Source organism: Gobius niger (assembly GCF_951799975.1).
Source record: "Gobius niger genome assembly, chromosome: 3".
Taxonomy (NCBI): Eukaryota; Metazoa; Chordata; class Actinopteri; order Gobiiformes; family Gobiidae; genus Gobius; species Gobius niger.
The window spans coordinates 23,199,627-23,222,642 of NC_136854.1; the positions used below are offsets into that span (position 1 = coordinate 23,199,627).

Sequence of the window (23,016 nt, forward strand, 5' to 3'; positions counted from 1 at the left end):
CGAACAAAACGTGTGATTCCAGGTATTTGTTTATTATAACAAGTCAACTCACTGTATCAAAACTGCAGGAACATCACCTCCAAAATACTGTACAAACTGCTCCCAACAATAAACAACTGAAGGTAAAATGCATCCAGAAAATAAACATAAAAAACTAAAGGCACATTTCTAGTGTATTTACATTGCATACAGGTTGGGCATGTCAACAAATTAAAATCCTCACATTTTGTGAAGTTCTTAGGCTTCTCTAAAACAGAGCCTCGGCAGTCAAACCATTTACTACAATTCACTGAACTTATGTCGTGGAAGATGTTAGTATTTGCATTAATTTTCAGAGCTGAAAGTGGGTGAGATTTCAATGTTGCAGGTGTCCTACAAATTCACATAGCCACAATTCACCACAGACATAAACAAACTGAAAATCATAACACCACTGTATTTACACTTTTTTTCCTCAATGATCCACTACTGTTGCTTTGACTATAAACCATATCCCTGAACTTTCTTGATTGTAAGCTATAGGCAATCTCTCTGAACACATCTGAATGGATAAGAACACACAGAGGGTAGATGCCATTGCTCCGGTGCTTAAGAAGGGTAGAATACTATCTTTTGTTTGACAGACAAAGGCCATAAGTGCATTAGTTATGAATGTTTTGTAAGTAATCTATGCAGTTGTTTGGCTCTGGTAGTTAGGGAGATAGCGTTGTAAGATAGGTAGTGAATGTTAGACAGTTTCATAGTCTGTGAAAACATCCCCAGTGTTTTGGAGCAGAGGCTGAGTGGGGGCTGTAGTGCTGCACACCGAGCTCAGCCTGCGCGACGACTCCCTCTGCTGATCAGGAGGACCGGGTACAGTACTCAAAGTCAAATACACCTAGAAATGATTAATTATAAGTATTAATCATATTAGGAATACATTAGCAGTAAGTAAAGCATACAAAAGCTACTTCAAAAGCTATGACTTACATTTCTTGTGTTTTCTGACAACATCAGTTCAGTGCTCTCCACCAGTTTCCTGAATGAGGGCCTTTTCAAAGGGTCATGATTCCAACAGGACAGCATCATGTCATAGCTGCAGGCAAAATGAAGCGTTAACAGAGTTTTTATTTCCTCTGCCACATAACTATGTAATTCAAGTACATACATTTCAATGGGTGCAATCTCAGGACGGCTCATTCGATGGCCCTCTTGAATCATCCGGTAAAAAGCTGAACCCACTTGCATTCCAGGATAAGGACTGTTGCCTGAACACATAAACATTTAAACATGGGTTTATGGGTTATTTCAGTGCCATTAAGGGAGCCCAAATCAGATTCTTCAAAGGCTGCTGTGCCCTGTTAAACCAACATAAAGCCAATAACCATTTATTTGTGTGTTGTCCTCTGCTAAGTGATCGGCTCAGGAGATGCAACTGTGGCCTCATTCAGCAAAATTATATTATGGCTAGAAAAAACCCCATCTGGAATTGTTACCGAGAGAAAAGATTTCCCAGAGCAGGATGCCATAAGACCAGACGTCACTCTCGAAGGTATACACGCAGTCGAAGAGGCTCTCCGGGGACATCCACTTGACCGGCAAACGAGCCTGCAAAAGCAGGTATAATTTTGACTTCAGCTTACTGTGATGTAATTGTATTAGCTAATTCTGAGATCAAACGAAAAAGGTGGCGACTAATGTAAATTATTTTAAAGACTGTACACAACTTGTCTTTCAAACAATGAATGCGGAGGAATCTGCCATTGATGCCTGAGGCTGACTCACATTTCCTCTGAGCACGTAGCTGGAGTCAGTGGTGATGTCACGTGCCAAACCGAAGTCACATATCTTTGCCAGTCGGCCGTGAGTCAGCAGAACGTTTCTGGCAGCGAGATCCCTGTGAATGCACTACAGACAAATGGACACATTCAGGCAAATAGGAAAAGCCGTATTGACAGCAGCATAATACACGGAAAACATGTTGTCAGATTACTAATCTTTAGAGCAAGCAATATGGATCGATGGATAATGATGCTCCCTTAAAGTGCACGATGCTGACATTCTACCCTTCTGTCATTTAGAAACAGTCCACATTAGTCATTAAAACTACATGCAATATACAACGAAATGGAAGGTATTGCAACATCAATCAATGTACAGTTGTGCTCAAAAGTTTACATACCCCAGCAGAGTTTTTGATTATTTTTTTTACCATTTTTCAAAGAATATGAACAATAACACAAAAAGTTTTTTAAGTCATAGTTAGTGGTTGTGTGAAGCCATATGTGGTGAAAAAACAAAGATTGGTAAAGAGCAGACTCAGTTGTTTCACCACAAATGGCTTCACACAACCACTAACTGTGAGTGTAAAAAAAACTTTTGTGTTAACTTTCATATTCTTTTAAAAATAGTCAAAACACAGGTGTTTGGTCCATTTTCATAATTTAATGCGAACTTCAACATATTACTTGAATTATGCAAATTGTTACACTACAGTATTTTACTAATCTAACAAAAATGATTACATTTTTTGAAGTGATGTACTCCATTCCTTTAGCGACTTGATAAGAAAAGCTCAATAGGTCTTCTGCATCCAGAGACAGGTCCTCCATTTCATCTAAAGAGACATAAAAAAGTAAAGTACCTTTGTTAAACCTCCAAAGAAGGTAGGTAGTAGACAGGCACAGACAACCGCTGAGCCGTACACACAGCCGTTATGTCTTTGGGCCAGACACTTCACCAGACTTGCTTCACATTGTTAGTGTAAACGACACTGTGTTTGTGAGTGTTAACAGGACAACAGACGAGGCTAGGCCTTAGGCTATAATCCACAAGTTTTACCGGTTTTTGAACGTCACAAACACATTGTGTCAAAGTGCAAAAGATTGTCTAATAGATTCCTTTGTTTGTACTATTAAGATCTAATATAACAAATGGTCAGGTCCATAACCCATCACCATACTGTATGTATCTCACACAGGATTAGATCTGAGACAGTAAGAAAAATAAGTAGTTATTAGAATGGCACCTGATTCAGAAGGTCTATCTTTCTCAGAAGGGCGCATGGGTATGTATCCAGAACCAGTCACCTCCCTGCAACATCAAACACACACAAAACACTTGATTTATTACACATCAGAGTCATTACTGTGCCAGTAAAAAAACTGCACAGACCTCATCGGCTCGCTTTGGTTGAAGATGTTGCGATAGTAACCATCACTAATTTGTGCATTTAGGAAAGACTGTCGTTTCCTTCGAAGAAAGTTGAGAAGGTCGCCATAGCAACAGTACTCAGTGATTACCAAAATCGGTCCTGAGGGGAGAAAAAACAGGCACGTCTTGTTCATCAGACAAAGAGGGTATTTTAGTTATTTTTAATAATTGTTATCACCACAGCCAAGGAACAAAACAATGCTTTTCTCAGTCTTTACACTGCAATCAATATTTCTGCCAATAACTGATGTTTGTTTTTTTCCACCAGGATATAAATAAAGTGCTTCTTGCATGTAACAATTCTGAACATCCGCAGAAAGCAGTCAATACAAAGGTAGATAATATTGACTAAAGCCAGAGTAAATTTGTGACCAGCCCAGCAGCATCACGCTTGCCGTAGAGTAGAGTAGTACTTTCAGCTCTGTATCTGATTTCTACTACATGGCTGCTAATTGACAGACACGGCGATAAATCAGTACATGGCGGCACTAACTCGGGCTGCAGTGTGTGTCTATGGGCAATTCAGGTGATGAAACTTCAGACTTTGATGTTAATGAGACTTGGTAAACTCGGTCTTACCTCCGACAGTGCAGGCTCCCAGCAGGTTGACGATGTTCATGTGGTTTCCAAGGTAACCCAGAACTTTCAGCTCCGACATTAGAGCCTCCTTCTCGGTCGCATGGGCATTGGCTGGGGGGACATGAGCAAATCGAGACTGCAGTGTGTACTTTCAATTTACTACCAAGAAGTAATGCCATGCACAGAAACACAGCACAGTAATACTGGAATGTTTGCATGAGCTCTCGGGTGTTTTCCTAGGACTGAGCAATTAACTTCTTAACCCCCACCTGAACAGAGCACATTTTTTCCAGTTTGGCTTTAACTAAATCTAAAAGCTTAAAAAAAAAAAAAAAAAAACGCTATGAAAAAAGCAACAGGACAATAAAGCAACAAAATAGTGCCACAAAAACGTGAAAAAAACTCAACCAAACGCACCAAACGAGCCGGAAAAGCAACAAAAATGCAACAAAAACGTGGAGAAAACACAACAAGAAAGCGATGAAAAAAAGCGTTGACAAAGCAACAAAAAAGCTACAAATAGTGACAAAAAACGGATGCAAAAATGTGACAAAAATGTGGCGAAAACACGACAACATGAAAACAATCAACAATCAATTTTGTAGGTCTTAGCTTTCAATGAGGCATTATTACACTGAGAAGCATTTAGGTTTGGGTAAAGACGAACTGGAGAGAAAGCGCTCGGTTGAGGCTAAGAGGTTAATTGAAATCGCAATCTCTACTTAATCGTCAGGTTTGCAGACATTTCTTTGGCCACTAGTTTTGGAGTTTGGACGAGACAATGGAAGATTTTTGTGAGTTTTTGTTATTGTTTGAGCTGAGGTTTGCATAAAAGGTATGTCTTAGTTCATGAATCAGTACATGTATTATTTTTTTTTTTCATCATTACAAATTCAACAAGCAAACCATGTCCATACCAACCATAGGTCCATAGCTGATGGATGACTACAGGTGTAAATCTAACAAACTATACAGTCCAAATGCTTCTATTTGAACTCTAGTATTTCACTTACGTTTGAGCATCTTCACTGCGACTGTTGTAATAGTGTCAGCCGAGCACAGTCCATAGGCAGTGGCTCTCACTACTTTACCGAAAGCACCAGAGCCCAGGGTTTTACCTGTTAGACCCACAAAACACATGCATAAATTACACTGTTCCTCAACACTTCAACCAACCATAGGTCATCCCAAAAAACTTGTCATACCAAAGCGCAGTTTTTGTCTTGGAAACTCCCACTTGGAGTCGTACGGCAGCTGGGTGGGGTCAATATAAATGTAGTTGTTGCCATGGATACTGTCAATGACCTTCCACTGAATTTGGAATTTAGGCTTCTGTACAAACATTGAAAGAAAAATATGTTTATTATATAGTTCCTATATATAAGTCATACCCTTAAAGCTGGGGTAACCAATTTATTTTCATGTAAAGAGGTACATTTCTTATATTGTAAAGTGTGCATATAATTATTTAACTTGAAGAGGGTATTGTGAGAGTTAGAAACAGTTCATGGTAATGTACATAATGCAGTAAGAGATGTTAATAATGATACTGGGACATAGCTCTCTGCTCCGAGTTTAAACTTTTGTGTTTGTTTTGTAAGACATGTGTCGTCTTACTTGCAAGTACTTGTATAGCAGCACCACTAGAAAGCAGATGAGCACGGCACCAGTAGCCACCATCCCCGTTAGCAAAGGGGTGAAGAGTTCATGTGGGACGAGCCGCTCTGAAAACATGCAGTGACAGTTAGTGCACACAAGGCTCCTCCTCCATTTTTCTTCCTTTGCTCGACTGCAGCTGCTGGTGTTTGTTTGGCCACCAAGGATTAGCCGGTCTACATACAAAATCCCACTCTGCACACTCAGCACACGGTAATCTTCGTCAATCTGTAGCCAGTAACAGCCCACACAGGTTCAGTGGGTTGATGTAGGTTCACATAAGGGGTATGCAAATTATGTCACGGTGTAGTAACAGCAAGTCACCAAAGCCAGTCTCAAATCGACATGTTGTTATTTGTTTTATTACTCAGTCCATAAACGTTGAGTGTTCTGTTTAGTGTGAAAGTAATACTCTCTATACTGAAGGTTTAGGAAGTATTCATGAGTTCAAAGAGAAAATGTTCATAGAGTTCAAAGAGAGAATGTGAATTGCTCAAATAAACTACACAAACAATGCGCTATGTTTATTTCTCTTTTTTAAGATGACTTTTTTTTTTCTTATTTAATTGTTTTTGGTTCAAAATCTATGTAGGCTGTTACTTATGTATCATGTACAATGAATGGAATTTATTTACGTCAGACCTATACTGAACAAAAGTATGATTGAGAGCAGGTTGGTGTACAAGGTCTGAATACTTTTGTTAAAGGGAAATTTTGTTTTTTCTTTTTCAATGTTTTTCAAAACATTTAAATTTCTATTTTTACAGCATTGGTTAACTATTGAAGACTTTCTTAACAATAGAAATTAAATCTAAGCCTATGTAGTTTTACTACCTAATGAAACCGAAATAAGAATAAGAGGGTTCATACCACTGATGGAGAACAGGGTGAAGGCCTCGGCCCCCTCTGTGGATGCCACACACTCCAGAGTGTGATACTGAGCATGCTCCTTACTGACGTTCAGTCTGCTCTCCACCTCACTCCGACCGTAGGCAGATTCGGTCACCATGGCAACATCCGAGGCCTCCCACTGAGAGGCGTTGGGCAGGTGAGAGCACCTGTGAGAGGGGAAGATAGTTTTCTCATTATTCAGTTTGTACAAACGTTATGAGATGTTATTTTTTATAAACCACAATGAAATATCTGCTTTCAGGTCTAGAAATGGTGGAGAAGAGGAAAGAGTTGAAGAGGCTGATATGAGAAGGCTTTTGCTACTGCGATGGGGACTGGGCATAGAAAATGGCAGGTTTAAAGAAGGAAAGCGAGAGAATACAGTCCATTTTGTTGTAAAATGGTGAACTGGAAAGCCTTTGCACGGAATTATGTCTTTTTTCTCCTTTTGAGAAGAGACTCCTCAAACCAAAGTGGAGTTTGCATGTGTTTCCTCTGGAATAATGAGTGTTATGTGTTATTGAATGCGGGGCAATGGATGTAAATAAATAGATGGCCACAATCAGACATAGTGTTTATATGCATGAGTTTGAGTGCGTTCATTCACATGCACTGTCCCAACTACATAAATAATGAACACAACCCTTTGTTTGTTGTAATAATTTTGATCATAAATCCAATAATAATATCATTTTGAATGATATTATTCATTATTTGAATTCATTATTTCATTCAAATAAATATATAAATAAATGTGTGTTCATCCATGTAAAAACAAAAAAAAATTCACTCATGCTTAATTACAATGAGAGGCAAACTTTACAAACACAAATTAACCTCCCTTCAAGCAGCCTTTAAAGGCTCAACAGATGCCCAATAAATCCACCAGAAAGAAATGGATTGATTCAGATAGTGGTAAAACATTGCCATTGGTTTTGATCATAATTCTTCTCAAACCTTCAGATTGTGTGTATAGCTAGATTTTTTTAAAAAGTCACATACATTTTTGTCGTTCTACAATATGAATAAATAGGAAAATCATCAGCCCTTGATTGTTGACTGACAGTGACAGATTTGAGGAGAATTTTGCATTCCTGGTTGAATTTACACCTCAGCTTCATAAATACTAATGAATTTTTCATGTGACACCTGTTACTCATTTTGTTCAAAAACTGAGTGTGCCATGCTCCAAAAGCTGTGAGACAAAACACATTATGAGTCATCTCTGTGATTACTATGAACTATTTTTGCCACTCAGCAGACGATCACCAACTTGTGTCCTTTTCACACACATGCCTTTGCACAAACCTGGTGTGAGGCACTTCACAGAAGTACCAGCTGATTTTAGGGACTGGAAATCCAGCAGCAATGCATCGAACCTGCCCATCAACAGGCCCTTCCTGTGCAATAATCATAGGTTTGCCTAGGGGAATAATAATCGAAATAAATGCACTTTTAATGCATGCATACATCATATACACATACATGATTGTGTGTCTTAAATACATTGTAGCAAACATAAGGTGCTTAACTTACTGCTGACATAGACATGGAATGAGTAAGTGACATTTGCATCCTCATTGCTGACTGTGAACAGATAGATCCCTCCCTCTGAACCCAGGACCCTCACCAGCCTCAGCTCACTTTCAAATCTGAAACACAGCACAGCTCAATATTACCACATTCTCACATAATGCACCACCTTTGACTTTATACTGACCTACCTGTACTTTTTCTTGACTACAGTGATGAAGTGCTCTGTCGTATTGAGCAGGTGTATGCCATTGAAAGACCAGGACAGATCTCTTGGATCAGGGTAGGCCTCAAACTGCACTTTAAGAATCAAGCTCTCGCCCTCTTTAACAGCCGCCTGCACTGGACCCGGGCTACCCAACATGCTGATGAATCCTTTATCTGACCAAACATAACAACATACAGTAATTGTGATTGTAATGAGTCAAGAAGTTACACATACAAGACAAACGTATTCCTACCACGAATGTCAAGGTGCAGCGCCCTGGAGCTGTTGCCTCTCTTGTTATGGGCTCGGCAGTGATAGGTCCCAGAGAGTGACATGTTCACATTTGGTATTTTGAGTAAGGAGGCCCTGTGGTAACCATGGGTTTGAGTCAGTATGCGAGAGGAACGGGACTCATCCAGATGCTGCAAAACAATGAATATGAGAAACACCACAAGTTACTTTTATTATTAGAAGGAAAAAAAAACATATTAATTGTAGAGGTGTGAAAACTGTATACACTGTAATTACCACATTAGGAGGATAGTGCCACATAACATTGAAGTCTGGGTCAACATTGGAGGAGCTGCAGGTGACTTCAAAACTATCGCCTTTCTTTAGGATGACGGTGTCTTTGTGGGACAGCATGATCACTGGAGGCACTTCTGGCACTGGATACAACAATAAACAATTCATAAATTAATTTTTTTTTAAGCCTTTGTGTTGCATTAAAGTTTAGTCCTTTCTTGGTCTAGACCAGGGGTGTCCAAAGTGCGGCCCGGGGGCCAAATGCGGCCCTCAGACCAATTTTTGGTGGCCCTCTGCCTTTTTGCTGAATCGGGACACATCATCAGAGATAGTCCTTTTTATCTGAAATGTAAATAATTCCACACAATTCTAACCAAACAACTAACCTTTTACTGTGAGACAGAGCTGGCATGAAGGTTTTGAGCAGAAATAAAGGTGTGGGGCACAATTTAAACCTCTGCTAGTCAAAGGTTTTGCGGCACTAACCACCGATCTATGGCCCTTCACCCTGTGTACGCTTCAGTATGTGGCCCCACAGGAAAAAAGTTTGGACACTCCTGGTCTAGACTCAGTTCAGTCAGGATGTAGTGACAAGTTTAGACCTATTTAAGTCTTGTTCTGGTGGCTCCCTGGTTGTTGTTGTTGTGTGGTACTTGGTGTTCAAAGAAAACAGTAGGGCTTGATTTGCGGTGTAATTCTGTGCCAAACTGTCTTGTTCTAGTACATGGGTACACAGGATTTTTGCTACTACATTGGCATACAGTGCGAGCCGACATGGTTCCGATGTGGTCACATTAGTATTTATCACATGCATTTTATTGCATTGAACCCATAACTATAATGTAGCAATTGCAGCCATCTCTGTCCTCTTAGTGGCAACAATCGACTGCTCGGCTCTGCCTCTCGTACCAAACAATTAATTCAGTGTAATGCCTACAGACGTCACTTCAGTGTTTCTGTTTGGCAATGGTCACACTAATTCTATTTACTCAAAGTACGGTCGCTCATGCTCCGTTTTAAAAGCTTTGTTCAAGGCTTGACTCTTGCAATAAAGTCTAGCCTGCAGAAGCTCACAGTTGCATATAATGAGGCTGCTGTTAAAGATGCTTACACACTGTAGTGACAGTCACATGTTTACTGACTGTGGAGATCACTCTTGTGTAGTTGTGTTGCTGTAATTACTTGCAGTATTTATGATGCATTTCTACCGTCTTATTTTACTATGAACTATGGATCATGTGTTCACACTTGCATTCTTGATAAAGGCTGAATGAATGAACATTTAGCATCTTGAATCTACATATGAGTGAATGATTTTTTACTTTTAGAACAAAGGTGGTTTACTGTCATTTTTATGCCTGAGAGTTGACAGTGTCTAGTATCGTTAGAATCAATAATATCGTTTATCGCGATCCTGTCCTGCCTCAATATATTGACCTTCAAATTTGTCATTGTGACAGGCCTAAGTACCGCTTCACTCACCAGAGCGCACGTCCACTGTATACATGCTGGAAACCACCCTTTCTCCAGCCAGCCTCCCCACACACACGAAACAGCCTTCGAACTCCTTTCGAGCATTGTTGATGATAATGCCCCGATGGAGGTTGCTACGGTAACTCAGACCGGGGGGCAAAGGTTGTCCTTTACAAGTCTCCAAGGTCAAGTGGGTGACGTTGGGGTCAGTCACAAGACATGGGATGGTGCAGTTCTCACCTGCTCGCACCAATATGCTATTTACCATAGGGCGCTGGAAGATATTTTGAGGGTCTGTGGAGACGACAAAAAAAAAAAAATTCTTATGAGGTTTTGTTAGTTTGTGTTTATGACATAATGATCCCAGAACTCCCAGACACATTGTTGAATATATGGGGCCTGTTGTCTGATATTTTCATGATGCATTTGTGAACCTTATCATTATTCTGCTATACTTGTATATTTTAATAACAGATGTTTTATCTAAACACTACAGGCCTTTGAATGTCGTGGCCTCATTTTCAGGTCATGATCAGACCTAGAGCGTAAACACAGCCGACTCACTCACCTTTCACATAGACATAGACGGCACTGTGTTCCTGGGTGCTGTTGTTGACGCACATGTAGCGGCCCATGTGATAGGCCTTAGCGGAGGACACTTTCACATAGACCGCTCCACCTTCCTCCACCTCTCCTTCCAGCCGCCGCGCCCTGTCCCTCTGCCAGTGCAGCCGCGGCGGTGGGGCGCCAAACACTGGGCTGTTTTCATGGCAACGCAGCTCCAGTTTGCTCCCCTTGGGAACGACCACATGAGGTCCACTGGGGGTGATGGCCGGCTCACACCACACTAGAAAGTTAAAGATGTAAACTGTGAGGCTGTCAGATTAAACATATTCATATTAATGTTACAATTTGAATGGTTACAATAATGGAGTTGGAAACATGCAACTATTTAGTTCATATAATGTCCTCTGAAAACATCTAGAAAACATCTACTTATTTTCTCTCCATAGGTTCCCATAAAAAGCTGTAAATGTGATTCCTGTCTTCGTCTAGCAAAAATCTGTAAATCTCATTGTAATTACAATGTTTTGAGTGAATATCAATGCTGAGTTGGTGCTGCCAAAAGATCATACTGCATTATTGTCTACTGTAATAGTTATATGCTGTGAATGGCACAGCTCCTTAAGACGCAGCACTATCAAAACCACAGTGGCTCAGTTGAACAATCAATAATTATGAGCTGTCTCCCCGCTGAGTAATCATGCATTAAGTCTCTAAAAATCATTCCAATGAGTAAAGCAACTAATGCCATCATTGCAATTTTTATTTACTCAACCCCAGCGTCCCATTTTCCCCACTTTCTTTAATTGTTGATACCACATGATAAGCAGCCTTTGGAGAAGAGGGTTTACAACATGTGACTGTTCTACCTTTAGGCCTTTCAGGGGCAGAGAGCACAGACAAACGCCCCCATTTTAAAACATCAAGATCTGTGTTTCCGCAAGCATCTCTAAGAATGTGGCCTGGGTTTCGTCAATGGGCAAAAGCCAAAGCTAATAAATGCACTGGTGTCCTAGTGCTGGCAGACACTGTAGAGTCAGTACTTGGGTGTGTTTAGTAGATACTGTATGTCCACCTTTCCCTCTCCTCCTTTGTTCTTGCTGCTTGTGCTGGCATGTAAAGGGACAGAGGACTCTCATTTCTGACAAATAAATATTTAATTCCCTTGCCTTTAACCGACCTGAACACACACGCACGCACGCACGCACGCACACACACACACACACACACACACACACACACACACACACACACACAATCTTGTACTTCTATCTTAGTGAGGACACTGATAGACATAATGTATTACCCAGGCCCTAACCCTAAAGTTAGAGCCCCGAACCCAAAATGTCCTCACTTTACAATAATGTCCTCACTCTGTCAAACTGGTCCTCACAACGTCGTAAGTACAAGAACACACACACACACGCACACTCGTATACACCTGTTGCCTTCCGGGATATGGCCCCTGCACTACCTCTGAGCAGTTATGGAAATGAGATCCTGTTATCATCTGTACACAACTTGTAGCCAACAGTACAATACATTGGGAAGTGCAGCATCTCATTTTCATACATCATTTTCTGACAACTTACGGAGAAAAACATGTTCTAACTAAATTAGTTAAACCACAGAAAGCGCGGGTCTTTACAATAGGTACCGATTGTTTGCATTTTCCGTTGGATGAGGCGCGCCAAAATAGCCTGAAAATACAGACTATTGTAGACGAAATCCCAATGGGAAAAAAGGTGGTTTTGTAACGAACGTGGCAAAGTCACAGACAACATTGATTGTAATGATGTCAAACCTTATTAACAATAAGACGTTTTAAAGTGACACACATAGGAAAAGAAGATTGAAGATTTTTTTCTTCTTTTTTTAAGTTTCCAGAAGATGAGAAACCAAGTAATGTGACTCACCTGTATGTTGCAGAGAAACAAGATGTACTAAAAGTAGTAAAAAGCATCTCATGGTTAGGCGTGTTACTGTTCTCCATCAAAAAAGCAATAAGCCATAGTGCATTATGTAAAGAGTAAACTCCCTCTCATCCACTATCAGAGCCAGGTGTCTCAACGAGCGGCTACACAAGCGCACAAACAAAACGATCCGGGATGCTTCGACCTCCCCTCAGTGCATTATACTGTTGCTTAAAGCCACAGCGCCTCTTTCGCTCTTCTTGGCTTATTGCCTCTCCTTCCTTATCCCGCATTGGCTGGAATCGGGCCAAGGTGATGATGAGTCGGTTATTAATAATACAATACATACACCCTTTAACTTGCTTTCTTAGAGGGGAAAAACGCAAAACATGTGAAAGAAAAACTGGAAGTCAAAGCAACGGTGCACTTCCCATGTGACCCAAGTTGTGCGAGGCGGATGCAACTATGATACAGCATTATTCACCTCACTGTGCACTGCCAGGGCAACCTGCTGTGATGGAGAGGGCTCTGTATTTCCTTACATTGACTCACTCAGTTTGTGGTGCACTTCATACTTTCAGGTTCTAGTTTCACCAGCCTATATCTCTTCTGTTCTATATTTAATTTGCTTTTTGTCAGAGAGTCCATGAATGACAGGGCGGGACCATTTGCAAATCTTGACAAACATGTGTTATATTTGATAAAACCTTTATGAAATAAACAAAATAGACAACAACCCGTGATGTGCAATTTTTATTTCATTTTGGTACAGGTACGACAAAAGAATTGTACATGCAGAGCAACATGGGAAACAAACCAAAATTATATTATAGAAATTATAGAAATGGTCTATACAGAATAAACGCTAAAAACCCATCAATTCCTCGACACATTTTTGGTGTTATCTTTATTTCCTGTTTTTCCACAGAAGTATGTGAAAGCACAGTGGGACTGTTGTGTTGTTTTACACACATGATCTGTATCGGCACTGGCCCTGTGGCTGTTTGTGCCTTGTTCAGCACATGATGATGCGTGAGGCAGCACAAGCAGACCAGCAAACAATTAATTGATTTTCTTGCTCTTTTGCAAATGTTTTTCTAACATAATGTGTTGGAAAAATGTCACTAAAAAGTCCAATGTTTTAAAGATACTAATAGGATGTTTGAAATTGAAACATTATTCTTTCTTTCATACAGAAAAAAAGAGTGTATGTCTTCTTTGTTTAGAAGACTCTAAAATGCTCCCTCAGGTGGCAGCTGCCACACCCGGCAGATCCAGTGAAGCCCTGAGACTCGAAGGAAATAATCAGCATCTAGGGATATATTTATGTTCAATGGGGTAAATTTTGTTCTATAAATGTATAGAGCAAGCAAGGAGTCTAGTTGCATTGCAAGGTACACCAGCAGCTAGGACCTTGGACATAAGGTGGAGCATATAAAGGAGTATTGGTGGGGGGGGGGGGGGGGGGAGTACCTAGAGTGTCCAGTGCTCTTTGCCTGGTGGCTAAATGTTAACCAGAAGGTCAGTGGAAAAGACAAAACTTGTCACATACCACCTGCAGGACTGCCTTCAAAACAAAAGCAACCTGTGCCTCAAAGTGAAGGAGAACAATGCTCCTGTCTGTATACCAGCTGGCCCTTTACCTGTCTGTGTTATGGCTGAACTTCCATATGTGTCCCGCATGATATTTGATCTATTTATATGTGGTCCCTGTTGCATTATTCATTGCGCTGAGGTGAGTGTCTATGGCAGATATCTGGGCTGAGTCACTGTGACTGTGTGTGTGTGTGGACCCGCAGCGTGACTCACTCTATGCTTTTAGACAAATGAGGACAGCGGCCTGGCAGAGGGCAACGCACGTTTAGGGCTATACAAGAGAAATAGCCACTTAGATTGGATTACGTCATGAAAAACATTTCTTCCTCCCTCGGCATTGGCTGTGCTCTGTCTTCTTCCTCCCCATCACCTTCCCCAGCTTTTCCCTACTGCAAAACCCCAGAAGTTACTTATTTATTCATTTACATTTTTTGGCTGTGTTAAACTAAATTGTAAGTTAGAAATGTATAAATGATTTGGTAAAATCCCAGTTCAAACTATTCATTTTCATTAAATTGAGATGTATTTTCTTTGGTCACTTTATTTTATCAGAATATAATAATCTAGTCATTTGTAAAACACACAACTGAGTTTTACAGTGATGCCCACAGCCTTTAACTGAATCAACTCCACACCCTTTGGGGCATTGGGGGCAAGCACACCTTTGCACTTGGCAACCGGCCATGAAGAGAGAGGCAGAAGAAATCCAACACATCTGAAAACAAGCGTACCTCATCATTTTAGCTGCGAGGGATTGGCTAAAGCTCCAAGATAATCTTTTTCTACAGCGCAATCCTACACTTCACTTGCTGCTGACGGGGCATAATGAACCTGCTATCTGCTACCAATTTGTCTGACCGCTCTAGCAATGTATTTTATGGCCATTAAGTGTCCGTCAATCGTCCATTTGTGGTATTTCTCATTATATTTACAACATGTGAAACAATCAGCTTAAGCTTGTAAGGCTAATAATAATGGATTTACACATAAGGAAAAGCATAGGCTGCTTCCACAACAGATGCATCATTGTCATACATGAAACAAAGCAGAGGAAATTGTCAATCTGTTATCTACAGTGAGACACATTGTTAGATCCAAAGAGATGACTTGGTATTGTGAATGTGCCAGGACACAGATGTGAGTAAGTGTAATTACTGATAGCCCAATGATCGCCCTCTGTCAGGATAAAGCTGATTAGCATCGACTGGGCTCTGAGCCGCCCTAATCCACCACAAGAAGAAAAGCAGGCGAGAGAGAAAATAGGATACTACTAGAGAAATGTAGCAGATGAAGTGAGGGATGTTGGGATGCGATGATAATAAAAGCAACACAGCCAGAGGGAAAGAAACAAGAACAGGCAAGCACAGTGCACCAGCTGACCTGCAAACACTTCTGTTCCCGTGTTCACCCTGTTCAGTAGAATTGTTGGTACAATATATTTGCATGTTAATTTGGGGATTGTTGTAATATGAATGTCCTTTTCAAATGAGGGAAACTAATCCACATGTATATTTCCTAAAAAGCCCAAATAACGGTACATTTAAGATGCATCTGGAATGGCATCTGCAGTTAGTATTCTTGCCTCATAGCACGGAGGTTTATGGTTTGTTTATGTAATTATGTGACGTCTGACTGGAATGTGCTGTTCTTTTCATATCTGAGTGAGGCGAATCCAACAGAAACTAATGACTAGCTCTGGCTCTGGAGAAGGATCACCAGGAGATACACTGCGGTCACCCACTGACTGATCACCCTAATGGCCTCGAATGACTGTTGGATTTGAAGGATGAGTAAACGGCAGAGGACACATTTTCTTACACCAAAGCCGTATGCAAATCAGCGCATACTGAAATAATGATGGTTGTGATCAGACAATGAGTCACACCAACACATTTGTATCAAGTGTCTTGCTCAAGGAGTATGCAAGTATCAACCTTTCCATTAGTGATGATGTGCAACATTACACGGATAAATTCTACAGCAAACAGGTTTTAAATTATTTTAAATGGATTCTAGCAATATTCATTATTTTCTGTACAAGGAAAAAAAAACTATTATAGCGGCCATTACAAGAAGACAAACCATCACATGAGTAAATGAGCAGCCAACGTGTTAAGGAAGACAGATGAGGCGAAAGATTGAGAGTGAAAGATAGATGGACTGGGAGAGGCAAAAAATGTAATTTCAATTATCAGTTTAACAGAGTGCTGCAGCCTGCTCAGTGTGAGTGAGCTCTGTGAACACACTGAACACATGTGATGTGATAGAAGGCACACTTGTGAAATTAGGCCTGGAGTTATCTTGTGGTAGGGGGAAAAAAATCAATGTACTTATCTTTCATGATATAATATAGCCGTACATGCTGTAGTTAAGTGGTCCTTACATCTGTCCTTTATTTCGCAATTGCTTTTAAGGCATGTGTGCAAATGTAGTCACTAAAGTAAAGGAGGGCAGAGGAAGAGAGAATGAGAGATTCCACAGAATTCATTGTTTACTGACATGCACAAAGTGGACCACTTAACTGGTCAAAAACCCGAATGCATTAACTGACCTCTTCTGAGTTGATGGAAAACCTTGCATTCAACAAAAGCCACAGCATCAGTCTTGAGAGTCAGTTGAGTGGTGATGAGGCTGCTGCTGCAAGATTTCATTTGCAATGGTTGAGGCTGCTTGTCTGTAACAGGCTATGCAAATATTGAACATTTGCTGCTTTATGTTATGGCTTTGTTTTGCTATAATCTCATTTACACAAAATAGGTTGCAGAATTTATAGTTATCATTGAAAAAGAGTGTAAAATATATTTCTTAGTATGTTTATTTATGTGTCCTTTTCTTGGAAAGCCTGTGCTAATTTGGTTTGAATATTTAAAGGAGTAATGACTGACACAAATGATTGTCTTTTACCTCAACTCCATCTGAAAGTGAAATATTGACTGACTAGTTCTTTCTTCAAGACATTTCAAATTCATACATACGATAGTTGTACCTGGTGTATCCGCTCGAGGGCGCTGGAGCCCACACCACCACTCTGAGCCTCAGCGCGATACCGCAATCTCTTCCGGGTTCAACACTGACTAGTAAAGGTTGGCCATTTATGCATTAGATCCTATTTTAATTTATTAATTCTTACACTGAACTACAAAAAAAAAAAGCCTTTGTGGACTTTGCGAACAAGCCAAGCATAATATTCAGACGCGAAGCTGCAGTTTGCCAAAATGTCTGCAGAGGAAGCGGACAAAACAGGCACCACGGACGCCAGCGGTGGAGGAGATGAAGAGGAGGAATGGTTGTATGGAGGTAAGTTAAACAAGATCCACGTTACGTCCAAAACAAATACTGCACTTGCGAACACGTGTTTACAGCTGCTACTAAAGTGTAGCATAAGCTCCAGAGTTGGACCACTAAGCGGTTGTTGTGGTACACTTCAGAGCTAGATCTGTGGCTAACTAGCTCTAATGCTAAGGGTGCTATGGTGCCGCCTGCAGCCCCAACTGCAGCACTAACTGCCCGTGACAGGAGGGCTGTGCTAGTGAATGAGTGCAAATGGTAAATCCCAAAGGCTGTAATAATTACTCAGGCAGTACAATACCCTTTGCTATCAACAGCATGTAGTCCTATTATGTGCATAAGCTGCTAACTTTGCAGTTTTACCTTCTACAATAGGGGTGGACACTTATTTTTTACAAGTCAGGGGACCAATAAGTAATATGAAGTGCTCTCATTGCAAAATGCACACTTTTTTTTAGTGTCACTTTTGCAAATAAATGTAAATAAAATGAAAAATATTGAATTGAAAACATAGAGCCATTTGAGCCCACTTTGGTAGGGGGTGGACATTGTGCCTCTGATACACCGCCTTCAATTTGATGTAAAAATTCCCCAAAAGATTATATAAATTATGCAAAAGGATATTGCTTGGCCACAGTTTGCCCACCTCTGCTCTGAACTGCATTTGATTCTTTTTGCTGTTCATATTTCAGTCTTCCCTCAAATGTTAATGCTCCTGAGCAATTTTATTAAATGATGGACTGTGAACTGCATCTTGTTTTTTTTTGCATAAATCATAGAAATAAAATAATGTTTATTATGTTGCCTCTCTTATCTGTGTATTATCTTCCAGATGAGACTGAGAGTAAAGAAGAAGATGAAGAAGCCAAACTGAATGCAGCAGTGAGGTAGAATATTCATGCGCAGCAAACCGTAATCCCTCTTGTATTTTGGAACTTTTTATCTGAAGTCTTTCCCCATAGTGCGCCCGCTGAGGCCTCAACAGATGATGTCGTTGAACATGCGACTGGAAACGGAGTTGCTTCTGAGGTAACACTTCTCGCTATGAATATGTGTTTCTGTTGAAATACTTTACCAAACTTGATCATGTAATGCTATTTGTGTTGTAATTTTAGCCCAGTGGAGAAGCCGCAGGAGAGGATGAGGACAGTGACAGTGACAGTGATGATGACGACGATGATGTCCGTGTCACTATTGGAGACATTAAAACAGGGGCACCACAATACACGTATGCTTTTTTTAACTTGTATTTTAGTTTAAGTTTGTTGCAATAATGAAACTGTAACCACTAAATCCTGCAGACCATATGGGGCTCCACCTGTCAATCTCAACATCAAAACTACAAGCTCACGGCCATATGGACAAGGTAACTGATGGCAACTTTTTCAAGTTTTAATATCGAAAATGTTTAATATATGTTTGATTTATGCAGTATCAACAAAGCTGAAAGGAGTAGACTTGGATGCTCCCGGGAATATTAACGGGATTCCAGTGTTGGAGGTGGATGTGGAGTCATTTGAAGAAAAACCCTGGAGAAAGCCTGGTATGCTCTCTGTTTACATAAAGATCGAAGAAGTAACATTTCATTCAACAGATATTTGTGTTTGTAGGTGCGGATCTGTCAGACTATTTCAATTATGGCTTCAATGAAGACACATGGAAGGCCTACTGTGAAAAACAAAAGAGACTTCGTATGGGGCTTGAAGTTTCCACAGTTGGCTCCGTGACGAGTAAAATCACTGTAAGCTCATATGAGCTCCTCATAGCAATTGTTAATGTTCTTCTTACAACTTACTTTTACATCCTTTATTTACTTATTAGGTACAGCAAGGTCGGACAGGAAATGATAAAGATTTATCCAGTCTCCCAGTTCACACATCCAAAACAGACTTTAATGCTCCAGTTAATATCTACAAATCGGCTGGCAATCAGATTATGAGGTAATCCATTATTGTATCGCGCATTGTAGTATGCACTTCATTACCATTTGCAAGGTATTAAATATAGGCACTGGACATCCTTTTGCTACAAAACAACAGGTGGACATACAAGCCTGTCCAAGATTAGTTCACTTGTATAGTGTATTTTTATATATATATTGGGGATTTTCAATGTCTGTCTTCATTGCCATTTGAAATACAGTTGATTTTATTGTGGATTACCACCATTAGATAAAGATTGTTTTATTAATGCTGACTTTGGTTGAATCCACTTGCATTCTAGGAAATCTAGTGGAACAATTGATGTGATAGGAGGTCAAACAGCTACAATAAGCAGAGTGGAAGGAAGACGCAGACACAATCTAGATGGCAACAATATTCAGGTAAGATTACTATGAATTAAAGGTATTCATTCAGGTACACATGTCATCTTTAAAGGCCATACCGCCTTCGCTTATGCCCCATCCTGTCAGATCTAGAAGGCTAATAAGCAGGTAGGGCCTGTTGGTACAGGGAGACCGCTTGAGAAAACCAGGACGTCTGGGGCAAAGTAGTGATTGAGTGAGTGAGTGAGTTGTTGGTGGTCGTCGGAGGGGGGGGTGGCGCAGATTGTCAGCCTCGCTTTCGTCAGTCCGCCTCAGGGCAGCTGCGGCTACATATGTACTTTACCATCACTGAGTATGGTGTGAATGAATTCACAAAATTGTAAAGCAACTTTGATATGAGAAGACAGTCCCGGCACTGTCTGAGAAAATCACCTCTGACCCACAACATGTCCTGCATGGAGAATATGAAGTGTTGCCTTCAGGCAGCTGCTTCAGAGCCATCGGACATTATACTAATCACTTTAAGAACTCCTTTGTTCCAATTTCCGTGGCACTTTTCAATCGTATTACATTTTCTAGTAGGATCTTAACTGTTTGAATGCATCATGCTTGTTGCGCTGTCTGAGCTGAGAGATTTTTAATAATGTTATAGAGACAGTGTAGATGTAGCACTTTTTTGTTGCGATGAAAACTTTCTGTCATGTATGATTCTATGAACTGTGTGTGCAGACGAGTGGCACTGTAGCCCAAGACAAATTCTCCTTTGAGGTTTAAATAAAGTTTATCTTATCAGGCCCATGTGCAATCAGGGCTGGCAAAGGGGGTCTTATTGTATAGCATTGTGCGGAGTGAAGCAAAGTTCTCGCCTCCCCTCAAACACATGCTGTTCTGTGCACGTGCACATGAATTTGAAAAATTAACGTGGTAATTGGACAGCAGTGTTTGCTTGTTGTACAAAATGTATGTCCAATCGGAACATGCTCATTTTTATGCAGCAAAGCTACAATCTTTACAAATAATTTTTGCCCCCGTTTGCTAGCTTTGCTATCGGCAGACAAAATATCACAAGCTATATTTAGTCTGGGGAATTTATTTTCTCGTAGGGCGAGGGACGGTAATTGCAGCTTGCAGCTTTATTTATTATTAAAAACTGTTTCCCTTCCTTGGATATTTAGGTACTCTCTGAGCACTCCACGTCAGAGGCTGAGCCCACACCCACAAAGCCACCACCTTTTTTCCCTCCTGGACCTCTACCTCCAAATATTCCCCCTCCTCCGTTCCTCCCTCCGCTCCCAAACGTCAGCACAGCACCACCTATGATTCCCCCGCCCAGTAAGTCTAATATCACATCTTAATTTGGTATTTTTTAACTGCTTGACTAACTATGGAAACATTCTTTATTTGTAAGGAATGCCTATCACGGTTCCTCCTCCTGGCTTTCCTCCCCCTCCGACGGGCCCACCCCCTTCCATGATACCCACTTTGGACAGGTACCTGTTACAGCACTTGCATGGGGCATGATTAATAATTAAAGAGTAATTCTAGTCTTTAATACATAGCAAATATAAAATATGACTCTTTCAGCAAAACAAGCTGGTTTTAAACCGAAACTTGACACAGGACAATGTGACATGAAATCCTTTTAAATCAATAGTTAACTTCTTCTGTCTCTTTTCACAGCGGGCATCCTGGAGGGTATGATGGGCGCCCTATCCCACCATATCCTTTCCCACAAGGTGGGGATCTTGTTAGAAAATTACCTTTATTTTACATTGTTTTAAATAAAATGTTATTTTTACATGTCATGCTTTGTCTTGATTTTTTTAGGCGCATATCCTCCTCCTATGGCTGGAGGTGTGCCTCCTCCATGGCCTCCAATGATGGACACCTCTAAACCATGGGACTATTATGCTCGTCGAGATGAAAAGAGAGACAAAGACAGAGACAGGCCCAGAGAGAGAGTGCATGAGCGAGAGCGGGAACACAGCCCTCCAGCCATGGGCTATACCAGGTTAGAGTTTGCTGTGTCAGTTACAGAAAAAGCTAAACACTACAATATACATGTTATAAATGTTCTCTTTTTTAATGCAGTGACGAGGAGCGTTACCGTTACCGTGAATACCAAGAGCGTGGGTACGAACGGCACCGCGACAGGTCGAGTCGAGAGAAGGAGGAAAGACACAGAGAGAGGCGACACAGGGAGAAAGAAGAGGGGCGTCACAAGTCCTCACGCAGGTACCCCAATAAACTATTGCCATTTACCTTTTCATGTCTTCCAATCATTTTGTCCACTCATTTCCTCCTCTTTGTCTTCTGCTCCATTGCTCTACGCTCTTTAGCAGCAGCAGCAGAAGGAGGCATGACAGCGAAGAAGGCGATGGCCACAGAAAACACAAGCACAAAAAGAGCAAGAGGAGCAAAGAGGGCAAGGGCGGCAGCGAGGAGATGGGAGCAGACCAAGAGAGCATGGAGGCCATGGAGTGATCCCTTCCCATATGTGTTTAAGTTTTCTTTTCTTTCAACTATCCTTCTGGATTCCCAGACCTAAATCATTTGGAGCACCAGCCATAAAACCACATGGTCACAGATGTATCTTTTCAGTCTTCAGCATTCATCTCCCTTGGACTCCATTTTGTTGTCATTTGCCTTCACCGTGCACCAATGATGTCGGCCAGTGCATGAACCTTCCCCTCCTGCTGTAGCGCTCCTAGATTTAATTTCATGCTAATTTACTCAGTATGATGGTATTTCTTTATTTCCTTTTGTTCCTGTCCTGTAAAATTCTGTAATATTAGAATGCTGTCAATTTGTTGGAGTCTATTAAACACTTTTGATAAGATTTGTTTTATTGATTATTATTTATACAAAATTATTTATTTAATTCATATTTTATTAAATTAATTATTTGTATTTAATGAAGCGGTAGACACACAAAATGTCTTACCTTTCCATAATTGGATTGAAATCTAGAGTCATACATATTAACTTTGTGACTTGGATCATGTTTTCAATACAAAGGGAAAAGCGCAATAACCCTTTAATATATTTTCATTTTGTCTCTAAAACAGAAAAGTTCTTCAATACTCTTGGGATTAACCTCTATAGAGGGTTAATGTATGAGAAACTCATGCACACTTATACCTCATCTTTTGAATTCCTACTGAACTGGGATTCTATGCACATTTTCTACATATGCTTGTAAACAAACACACAGTGAACGTCTGACCTAAAGATCCAAGGTACAAACTCAACTTGAACCATTAAATAAATCTCCAGACTCCAGGCCTGTCGATGTCTTTCCAATAAACTGCATTTCAGAGCAGTTTTTCTTT

General features: G+C 40.6%; 2 protein-coding genes across 3 annotated transcripts; one reads left to right on the forward strand and one right to left on the reverse strand.

Moving 5' to 3' along the window:
- Nucleotides 1-24: 24 nt before the first annotated feature.
- kitb (KIT proto-oncogene, receptor tyrosine kinase b) lies at nucleotides 25-12,852 on the reverse strand. Its single transcript, XM_079554422.1, has 21 exons — nucleotides 12,538-12,852; nucleotides 10,626-10,904; nucleotides 10,067-10,351; nucleotides 8,588-8,727; nucleotides 8,313-8,481; nucleotides 8,043-8,232; nucleotides 7,855-7,970; nucleotides 7,627-7,741; nucleotides 6,298-6,485; nucleotides 5,389-5,495; nucleotides 4,977-5,103; nucleotides 4,785-4,889; nucleotides 3,772-3,882; nucleotides 3,154-3,292; nucleotides 3,008-3,072; nucleotides 2,505-2,596; nucleotides 1,765-1,887; nucleotides 1,476-1,587; nucleotides 1,148-1,247; nucleotides 970-1,075; nucleotides 25-877 (listed from the first exon to the last, which is right to left on the reverse strand). Exons 1-21 carry the CDS (start codon nucleotides 12,587-12,589, stop codon nucleotides 728-730), a joined length of 2,871 nt encoding a protein of 956 aa, XP_079410548.1. The 5' UTR covers nucleotides 12,590-12,852; the 3' UTR covers nucleotides 25-727.
- A 4,321-nt stretch (nucleotides 12,853-17,173) lies between these two features.
- fip1l1b (FIP1 like 1b) lies at nucleotides 17,174-22,514 on the forward strand. 2 transcript variants are annotated; one of them, XM_079554006.1, is made up of 15 exons: nucleotides 17,174-17,427; nucleotides 18,251-18,305; nucleotides 18,381-18,447; nucleotides 18,534-18,646; nucleotides 18,720-18,784; nucleotides 18,851-18,961; nucleotides 19,029-19,159; nucleotides 19,240-19,358; nucleotides 19,642-19,741; nucleotides 20,860-21,016; nucleotides 21,093-21,174; nucleotides 21,365-21,420; nucleotides 21,512-21,695; nucleotides 21,776-21,919; nucleotides 22,027-22,514. In XM_079554006.1, the coding sequence occupies exons 1-15, from the start codon at nucleotides 17,346-17,348 to the stop codon at nucleotides 22,166-22,168; spliced, it is 1,608 nt and encodes a 535-aa protein (XP_079410132.1). In that variant the 5' UTR covers nucleotides 17,174-17,345; the 3' UTR covers nucleotides 22,169-22,514. The 2 variants fall into 2 exon arrangements, with proteins under 2 accessions (XP_079410132.1, XP_079410131.1); XM_079554005.1 differs by having other exon boundaries at nucleotides 17,175-17,427; nucleotides 22,024-22,513.
- Nucleotides 22,515-23,016: the final 502 nt, after the last annotated feature.